General features: G+C 34.1%; 2 protein-coding genes across 2 annotated transcripts; both read left to right on the top strand.

Annotated features, from left to right (window-relative positions):
- The first annotated feature begins 479 nt into the window (after positions 1-479).
- Positions 480-1,682, top strand: LOC124363442 (gustatory receptor for sugar taste 43a-like). The gene has a single exon (XM_046818692.1). It carries the CDS (start codon positions 480-482, stop codon positions 1,680-1,682), a length of 1,203 nt encoding a protein of 400 aa, XP_046674648.1.
- A 5,046-nt stretch (positions 1,683-6,728) lies between these two features.
- On the top strand, positions 6,729-7,931 carry LOC124363441 (gustatory receptor for sugar taste 43a-like). The gene has a single exon (XM_046818691.1). It carries the CDS (start codon positions 6,729-6,731, stop codon positions 7,929-7,931), a length of 1,203 nt encoding a protein of 400 aa, XP_046674647.1.
- Positions 7,932-11,144: the final 3,213 nt, after the last annotated feature.

Raw genomic sequence — 11,144 nt, 5'->3', positions numbered from 1 at the left:
GAAAACGATAACTTCATCAATAGTCTAAGAAATGTACGATGCATATTCGTATTATCGGTATATTAAAAATGAATAAATCAATCGTGCCAACAATTGATGCAAATAAATGATAAACTGGACGTTATTTGTGGTAGGACATAGAAATAGACGAGGTGAAAAGTCAATCATTAAAGAATAATAATTTACTTTCGCCACGATCAATATTGAATTAGCTAAAAGGATAAATTTAGATAATTTGTTTTTTAGCACCTCTGCATAACGCTCATATAAACATCTCTATAGTAAAGTAACGTAATACTTTACGTAATGTAATCTATTCATAGAATTTCTCAAAACGCGAGTAATTGAAATTGATTTATATAATTTATAGATTCTTGTTGCCATAACAAACCCTGTTTTGTATCAACCCTCGGTGACTGAGATGGCAAGAGTCAGTGTGAATGTAGTAACCAGTGAATAGTTACGAGATGGAATATAAAATGTCTCCTTTGTCTAAAGAAGTGCTTATTTTTAGTCAAATATTTGGTGGTTTCCCTTTGACATCCCTGGAAAACAAGAAACTTAAATTTTCACTTCCGGTTTTCTTGTGGGGCCTAGTATTAACTGTACTACAGACACTGACAACGGAGATAGGACTGTACACGGACTACAGGAAGAAACTTGCTGGTGTGCCTTTACGAATGTTTGATAACATTTCAATGATCGTTGTAGTTCTGGACTTAGTCTCTCTTAACTTGGTGTCTGTTGTTATATTCATCAGCTGTTCCAGGAAACACGAACAGTTTATCAATATTCTTGATATCCTGGAGAAGGTGGATCAAAAACTTCAGAAAAACGTACCGGAAGTGAACGCCAAGGCGAAAGTGTTGCTTGTCTCGATCGTCATCACAATTTTAATTACGGGTATTGGTGTGTTGGATTTCCAAAGATCTGTGTACGTAGGCAATAAAGATTACATTTCGTCAATTTGCTACATTCCCCCGCTGATCATGCTTTTTTCTCAAGCATCTTTGTTCCTCCACTTCACTCAAGTTACTCAGAGTATCGCCACGAGGTTTGGTATTATCAAAGCCAGGGTCAAAGAGGAAGTGTTAAGAAACAGACGGGAACGACCAATGAACACTCATTATATCAGGATCGCTAATGTCCCCCACAACAACAAAGGGCTCTACACCATCCACGAGGTCGAGTCACTCATGAGCGCCTTCTGGATGCTATGCGACGCTGTTCATCAGGCTAACAGCTTCTACGGAGACCAGCTGCTGATTGTCTTCTTTACCTCGCTTGTCCATATCACGATCAGTCTTTACTACTTAATCGGTAGCGTAATACTAAGACAGTCAACCGCTATCACTGTGTTAGGAGGGTTGGCTATCGCCCACATTGCTCATCTGGTTCTGTTGGTGCGGCCGAGCACACTGGTGGCTGAACTGGCCGACGGCATGGCACCTATGATTTGCAAGTTGATCAACACGAGTTTGGACCCAATTCTGGTGGAACGCCTTGAAGAGCTTTTGTTGCAGTTAGGGAAACGTAAATCAAGATTTTCTGCACTTGGATTTTTCCAACTTCAAAACTCCGCCGTAATCAAGATGGCTGGTGCAGTGACCACCTATTTGGTAGTATTAGTCCAGTTTCAAATAGAAATAGTTCCACCTGAATTCTTTAAGTCAGTTACCTAAACGTGTATGTTACTGAGGAACACTAGTAGTTGACATGTAAATCAGTTTATATACAATCTATTGTTGCGAGTATTTGAATTATGTAATATACTCGAATCAACTAATTGACGATTGAATTTTTACTTTTGTTTGTTGTTGTTGCGGTTGGAATTTTGAAACAAATATGAAATTTAATTTGAGGTTTTCTCCAGTTCCGTTTAAGATTATCGTTAAAAATAACTAATAACAATTAATTTTAATGTGTTAATTTATTTTACACAGTGTCATTGGTGAACGCTTAGTTCATTTTGAAGTATACGTACCGTTGAACTAAACTTTCAATAAATCCGTTATTTTTTGTATTATTTTACCATTTAAAGTATCATTGGATTTTTCGATAACAGTGAACAAAATGTTACTCTTGTCACTTTCTTGTCCAATCAGTAATTTTTTAAGATATTTTAGGTAAAATATTTAAGAAACACCCCGTTTTTTAAGTTTATTTTGCAAATTGTACCAAACTTTCTCAATGATAGACCCTGTCAACATAAAGAGTTTTCCAATGTTTTGTTTATACTTCTTTTTTGTTTATTACCTTTTAAAATAGGATATTTTAAAATACAAAAATGCTGACAGACAAATGATAAACGGAAATACATGGACTGTCCAAAGAAACAACATCCTTTAAGTTTTGTTACATTTTTTATATTGTAAAGATACCTTCTGCCAATGTCTTGAATTGAAAGAAATAGAAACTAATTAATTATTTAATTTGTGGTATTTTTAATACTAATGTAGTGTCCAATCGTAAATATTTACATATTATTTAGGGATTTAACAGGCACAAAGAATTCTTAAAACCCCTTAATGGATATAATTCCGAGTTTAATCCCTGGTTCCCCTTTTTAACTCAGCAGATAAAAATATTGTAAATAATGGAATTAATAACGAATATGTATTGGCTTTTCAAAAACAGAAAAAAATCACTAAGTTACGTCTTACTTTGTAATCATCTAGAATACCCTCATATCTCATATTACTTAATGCATAAGAATGTTATACGAATAACAAAAAAGCTTGCATAAACATCGAAATGTGTCGTAAGCTTCATAGTATAAGTATGTTATGCTAAAGTAACAAAATTGTATCTGTACTACATTTTACCACGATGTCCCAGGACGGTTTTTCACATCACATCCTGCAGGAAACTCGTCTGGAATCTTAACTCGAACTTCATGAGCCTTAACTCTATGTTAGCACTAGGTTCCCTGAAGCCTATTTGTACAAAATTCCACCGATTTAACTTATTTTATTTCATTGATTAAAATCATTTCCAAATGCTCTATGTCTGCAATGAGCTGGCATCTGGAGATCTGACGTATAAAGTAGAGCTTATATTTGGTGAATGTATTACAAATGTGCGGTAGGAATAAACATTAACTGCAATTAACATTACTGAATAACAGCACTAACAGTATTAGCGAAAAAACATAACAACAAAGATAATTATAGTTATCTAAAACCTATAAAAGGCCAATCTCTGTACAAATTATTCCGTGAGGTCCAAACATGTACCGCAGATGTAACAACGTATAGGGGACATTGAAGGAATAAAATGAGCCCAATATCGAGGTCAAATACTTTTAGACGATTTTCAAGCTGTTTTGTTGATTGGAGGTAATTTTAACGATAATCTTCCTTATAGGTGACAACACAGACTAAATCGATTGTCGAATTCAGATGAAGGCTATTGTTTGTTGTAAGACTATTTGCGGATTTGTAGTTTGTGTTATTTTTATATTATCACAATCACTGGAAAACACAGGGTTATTATTAAAGAAGTTTAGTTTAGACGTAAGTATCGCAATATGTATATAATTATGTAAACAGCCGATATACTAAGCAAGTATAATAGACAGCTTTAAAAGAATTTTAAAATAAAATTAAAAAGTATCGTAATCTTTTCATCATTGTAGGGAAAATGCACCCACAAACGGTTGTTTCAGTTTTGCTGCTAAAATAACACACAAAACACCATTGATTACAATAATATCATGCATTTCACATGTATTGCTGTGTAGATAATGACTAAATATAAATGAATGGTGTGCTAAGTGCTGTGTGCTAAGTGCTGTGTGCTAAGTGTTGGTATGGACGTGATTACAAGAATCGGGAGTCATGCAACCTCTTGTACATATTAACAACTTGATCATCAGATAGCATATCTTACACCACAACACTTGGGACACAGGAGTCTCGCGTAACTAACAGCCTGGCGGTGGGTAGGACAGTGTTAATGTTAATGTGTTGCATATATTAGCTACAAAAAGGAGGAAGTCACGCACCACACAGGCCCTTGCATATTAACTACTTGATTCATTTTCATGTATTTCTCCAAATGTAATTCTTATGTTGATAATATTTTTATAATAACTTGCATTTATGCTTTTTGTGGAAATGTTTCAAAGAAACTTAACAATTCTAATGCTTAAATTTGTCTTTGCAAACAATAAAGAAACAAAATGGTATATGCTTTAAGTAAGATTTACATAGAATTCTTCAAAAGGATATGAGTGAAAAAATAATACGTATCGACTGATGTATTATATGTTTTTTTATATATTATACAACATCCCTCTAGCGTTTGTATTCACCTGGGGACTCCTGTAAATTCAAGAGGATATGATAACAAATGTCTGAGAGAGTAAGAAATATTATGAGCTCACCTGACCATGACTACATGGAAACAATTCAAAGTATAAAAAATGATTGGGTACAGATAACAGGACATAACCAAACATTTATATTAATAAAAATATACGAGCTAGGAGTACGCCACACCACGTGTCGTGTAACAGGCTTCACTGAGGTTGCATGAGAAATGTCGAGTCTATAGCACATTTTATTCTCGAGATTTTTGCAGACAGGCAGATTGAATGGTAGCATTCACAAAACACACAAATTTATTTATGATTTAGTGGTCAGTTTTACCGTATGAATTACTATACTGGCTGTGTAACGTTATATCTTTACCTGAACGTGTACTTTGGAGTCACAACTGACAAAAAATAATATCTCTTCAACCATATTACACTTGATTTTGTAGTGTAGGTGTCTCTTAATGTAAAAGAGTTCCCTTTGAGCTTCTTCGTCACTGACTTTTTTATATCTTTAGACAAAATTAAACTCCAGATTCAAGTTTGTGACAGCAGCAAATTTCAGACGCTGTGTTAAGCGGATGGTGAAATGGAGCTGAACTTAATATTGGCATAAAATAAGATTGACCATCGAAATCCGGAACCACAAACCGCTAAAATTCCACATAGTCGGTGTTACATCTGTGTTATGCTGTGCTGTATATTGTTACTTAAGAGAGGCAGAAGACCTTTAGGTGAGGTGCAGAGCGCTTGGGCTAACAACCCTATTTGAACTGGTAATACTACAAATTTAATAAAGCGTATAATTTGGTACAGTATTTAAACGCCGCAATTTCACGATAAAACCGTGTATTTGGCTCAAGATAGCACAACACTCAAGAACAGCTGCAAGAGATTGTATCCGTCATCATCGGCTTATCTTGTCCCCTTAATCCTCGATAACAGCGGATACAAATGCTTACTGGCCTCGATGTCATTTCCTGATTTTTTTACTGTTGCTACTACTGTACATGGAACTTATTTCTCAGCTTTCTTACCAAACAGACACACTCCTTTAATGATACTTTCTTCAGGTTCAATTTTAATCAACGTAATAAATTTCTTATTTTGTTTGCTACTTTTGTGAATGTGTTTCGGCTATGTAATTTTGGTGAACTGTAAGACAGGGCCTCATTGCCCTTAATGTTCCCTTGTGTATAGTATGATAACAAAATAATTTCAATTTGTGATTTTTTGTCATTACTATTCAATGCTATATAGTAAATGAAAGTAATGGTAGATGTAAAATGAACTTTATTATTAGTACTCAAAAAATTACTTTAAGAAAATGAAATATTTTAAATGACTTACTTAGTTTTACTCTTATCCCTTTCTTGTAATCCATTTCACTTTCCAATTAGTGCATCCTCTGAAATCTGGCACTATAACAGACGTACTGCAACCTGCCTCCTAGTCCTGCGACGTTTCAGTTGCGATGCCAATGCTGGTGACTGTTGTACACTCTGAAGAGTTAATCGTGGCCCCTGGAGTGTTTTACAGATCCTCGCCGAACAAATCGGCCGTTGTGGCTGACAGGACTTAAATTTGGTGGGTAAGGTGATATCGATGGTTTGAAAATTAGGTAATGTGGGAAACGATGAATTAATGAACATTAATGAATTATTCAATAACATCCAACATTCAAAGATAAGAATGTGGATGTATAGCGAGAAAAAAATAAATATGTTCAATATGTATTAGCAGAATATACTTAGGTACTGATGAACACTTAGTATTTCAATGTTAATATATTTATAGTTAATCCTAGACTAGAGACGCCAAATATTTACTTTTTTTACAAAACAATATTTCGATCAGAACTCGAATTGCAAACCAATATTTCATATCTTAGAATTTTATAATTCTTTCTCAATGAAAACTATAACTTCATCACTAGTCTAAGAAATGCACGATGCATATTCGTATTGATCGGCATATTCAAAATGAATAAATCAATCGTGCCAACAGTTGTTGCAAATGAATGACAAATAGAGGTTATTATTTGTGGTAGGACATAGAAATAGACGAGGTAAAAAGTCAATCATTAAGAATAATAATTTACTTTTGTCACGATCAATATTGAATTAGCTAAAAGGATAAATTTAGATAATTTATCTTTTAGCACCTCTGCATAACGCTCATATAAATATTTCTATAGTAAAGTAACATGATAAAATATGTAATGTAATGTATTCATAGCGTTTCTCAAAACCCGAGTAATTGAAATTGATTGATAAAATATTCAAATACAATTTATAGATTCCTGTTGCCAAAACAAACCCTGTTTTGTATCAACGCTTGGTAACTGGAATGGCAAGCGTCAGTGTGAATGTTAGTAACCAGTGATAATAGTTACGAGATGAAATATAAAATGTCACCTTTGTCTAAAGAAGTGCTTATTTTTAGTCAAATATTTGGTGGTTTCCCTTTGACATCCCTGGGAAACAAGAAACTTAAATTTTCACTTCCGGTTTTCTGGTGGGGCCTAGTCTTAACTGCACTACAGATACTGACAACGGAGATAGGACTGTACACAGACTACAGGAAGAAACTTGCTGGTGTGCCTTTACGAATGTTTGAGGACATTTCAATCATCGTTGTAGTTCTGGACTTCGTCTCTCTTAAATTGATGTCTGTTGTTATATTCATCAGCTGTTCCAGGAAACACGAACAGTTTATCAATATTCTTGATATCCTGGAGAAGGTGGATCAAAAACTTCATAAAAAATTACCGGAAGTGAACGCCAAAGCGAAAGTATTACTAGTCTCTATCGTCATCACAATTCTAATTACGGGTATTGGTGTGTTGGATTTCCAAAGATCTGTCTTTTTAGGCAATAAAGATTATATTTCGTCACTTTGCTATATTCCCCCGCTGATCATGCTTTTTTCTCAAGCATCTTTGTTCCTCCACTTCACTCAAGTAGCTCAGAGTATCGCCACAAGGTTTGGTATTATCAAAGCCAGGGTCAAAGAGGAAGTGTTAAGAAACAGACGGGAACGACCAAGGAACACCCATTATATCAGGATCGCTAATGTCCCCCACAACAACAAAGGGCTCTACACCATCCACGAGGTCGAGTCACTCATGAGCGCCTTCTGGATGCTATGCGACGCTGTTCATCAGGCTAACAGCTTCTACGGAGACCAGCTGCTGAGTGTCTTCTTTACCTCGCTTGTCCATATCACGATCAGTATTTACTACTTAATCGGTAGCGTAATACTAAGACAGTCAACCGCTATCACTGTGTTAGGAGGGTTGGCTATCGCCCACATTGCTCATCTGGTTCTGTTGGTGCGGCCGAGCACACTGGTGGCTGAACTGGCCGACGGCATGGCACCTATGATTTGCAAGTTGATCAACACGGGTTTGGACCCAATTCTGGTGGAACGCCTTGAAGAGCTTTTGTTGCAGTTAGGGAAACGTAAATCAAGATTTTCTGCACTTGGATTTTTCCAACTTCAAAACTCCGCCGTAATCAAGATGGCTGGTGCAGTGACCACCTATTTGGTGGTATTAGTCCAGTTTCAATTAGAAATAGTTCCACCTGAATTCTTTATATCAGTTACCTAAACGTGTATGTTACAGTGGAACACTATTTGTTGACATGTAAATCAGTTTATGATAAATAAATAAGTATCTAAGTTAATAAGCAATCTATTGTTGCGAGTTTTTAAATTATGTAATTTATTCGAATCAACTATTTTCGATTTAATTTTTACTTTTGTTTGTTGTTGTTTCGGTTGCATTTTAGAAAAAAATATAAAATGTGATTTGAGGTTTCCTCCACTTCCGTTTAAGATTATCGTTAAAAAAATATAATAACAAGTAATTTTAATGTGTTAATTTTTTACACAGTGTCATTGGTGAACGCTTACTTCATTATGAAGCATATGTGCAGTCGAACCAAACTTTCAATAAATCAGTTATTTTTTTGTATTATTTTACCATTTAAAGTATAACAGTGATTTTTTTTTTTTTTGGATTTTCGATAACAGTGAACAAAATGTTACTCTTGTCACATTCTTGTACTATCAGTACTTTTTTTTAATATTTCACGTCAAAAACTATTTTCATGTACTATTTTAAGAAACCCCCCATTTTTTAATTTTATTTTGCAAACTGTGCCAAACTTTCTTAATGATAGACCCTGTCAACATAAAGAGTTTTCCAATGTTTTGTTTATACTTGTTTTTTGTTTATTACTTTTTAAAATAGGATATTTTAAATACAAAAATGCTGACAGACAAATTATAAACATTTATTTCATAGACTATCCCAAAAAACAACATCTTTTGAGTTTTGTCACACTTTTTATATTGTAAAGATACCTTCTGCCAATCTCTTGAATTGAAATAAATAGAAACCGATTAATTATTTAGTTTGTGGTATTTTTAATACTTCAAAGATGTAGTGTCCAATTGTAAATATTTACATATTATTTAGGGATTTAACAGACACAAAGAATTCTTAAAACCCATCAATGGATATAATTCCGAGTTTAAATACCCGGTTCCCATTTTAACTCAGCAGATAAAACATTGTGAATAATGGAATTAATAACGAATAAGTATTGACTTTTCAAAAACATTAAAAATCACATAAAGTTATGTGTTACTTCGTAATCATTTAAAAACCTTCATATCTTCATATTACTTAATGCATAAGAATTTTATACGAATTACAAAAAAACCTTGTAAAAAACATCTTAGTGTGTTGTAAGCTTCACATAAGTATGTTATACTAAAGTTACAAAACTGTCTCTGTACATTTTACAACGATGCTCCGGGACGGTTTTCACATCACATCCTGCAGGAAATTCGTCTGGAATCTTAAATCGAACTTCATGAGCCTTAACTCTATGTTAGCACTAGGTTCCCTGAAGCCTATTTGTACAAAATTCCACCGATTTAATTTATTTTATCTCATTCATTAAAATCATTTCCAAATGCTCTATGTCTGCAATGAACCGGCATCTGGAGATCTGACGTATAAAGTAGAGCTTATATTTGGTGAATGTATTACAAATGTGCGGTAGCAATAAACATTAACTGCAATTAACATTACTGAATAACAGCACTAACAGTATCAGACAAAAATTATAACAACAAAGATAATTATAGTTATCTAAAACTTATAAAAGGCCAATCTCTGTACAAATTATCCCACGAGTTCCGAACATGTACACGTACATGTCACACCGTATAGAGTACATTGAAGGAATAAAATGAGGTTAATCTTAGTATCGAGGTTAAGCACTTTAGACGATTTTCAACCTGTTGTGTTGATTGGAGATAATTTTAGCGATAGTCTTCCTTATAGGTGGCAACACAGACCAAATCGATTGTCGAATTCAGACGCAGCCTACTGTTTGTTGTAAGACCATTTGCGGATTCGTAGTTTGTGTTATTTTTATGTCATACTCTAAAGCACTGGAAAACACAGGATTGTTATTATATTATGACCTATATTGTTATTAAGATTCACGATGTGAGGTTTAGTGATGTTTCAACAAAGAGTTTTAGTTGAAACGTAAATGTAGTAATATGTATATAATTATGTAAACAGCCGATATACTAAGCAAGTATAGAAGACAGCTTTAAAAGAAATTTAAAATAAAAACAAAAAAATTCTTTGTTTTTTCATTATTTTCGGAAAATGCACCCACAAACGGTTGTTTCAGTTTTGCTGCTAAAATTACACACAAATCACCATTGATTACAATAATATCGCGCATTTCACATGTATTGCTGTGTAGATAATGACTAAATATAAATGAATGGTGTGCTAAGTGCTGTGTGCTAAGTGCTGTGTGCTAAGTGCTGTGTGCTAAGTGTTGGTATGGACGTGATTACAAGGAGCGGGAGTCACGCAACCTCTTGTACATATTAACAACTTGATCATCAGATAGCATATCTTACACCACAACACTTGGGACACAGGAGTCTCGCGTAACTAACAGCCTGGCGATGGGTAGGAAAGTGTTAATGTTAATGTGTTGCATATATTAGCTACAAAAAGGAGGAAGTCACGCACGCAGGCCCTTGCATATTAACTACTTGATTCATTTTCATGTATTTCTCCAAATGTAATTCTTATGTTGATAATATTTTTATAATAACTTGCATTTATGCTTTTTGTGGAAATGTTTCAAAGAAACTTAACAATTCTAATGCTTAAATTTGTCTTTGCAAACAATAAAGAAACAAAATGGTATATGCTTTAAGTAAGATTTACATAGCATTCTTCAAAAGGATATGAGTGAAAAAATAATACGTATCGACTGATGTATTATATGTTTTTTTATATATACAACATCCCTCTAGCGTTTGTATTCACCTGGGGACTCCTGTAAATTCAAGAGGATCTGATAACAAATGTCTGAGAGAGTAAGAAATATTATGAGCTCACCTGACCATGACTACTTGGAAACAATTCAAAGTATAAAAAATGATTGGGGACAGATAACAGGACATAACCAAACATTTATATTGGTAAAAATATACGAGCTAGGAGTACGCCACACCACGTGTCGTGTAACAGGCTTCACTGAGGTTGCATGAGAAATGTCGAGTCTATAGCACATTTTATTCTCGAGATTTTTTGCAGACAGGCAGATTGAATGGTAGCATTCACAAAACACACAAATTTATTTATGATTTCGTGGTCAGTTTTTCCATTTGAATTACTATACTGGCTGTGTAACGTTATATCTTTACCTGAACGTGTACTTTGGAGTCACAACTGACAAAAAATAATATCTCTTCAACCATATTACACTTGATT

The sequence above is a fragment of the Homalodisca vitripennis genome, chromosome 5 (genome assembly GCF_021130785.1).
Source record: "Homalodisca vitripennis isolate AUS2020 chromosome 5, UT_GWSS_2.1, whole genome shotgun sequence".
NCBI lineage: Eukaryota > Metazoa > Arthropoda > Insecta > Hemiptera > Cicadellidae > Homalodisca > Homalodisca vitripennis.
This window is presented reverse-complemented; position numbering and strand designations above follow the sequence as displayed.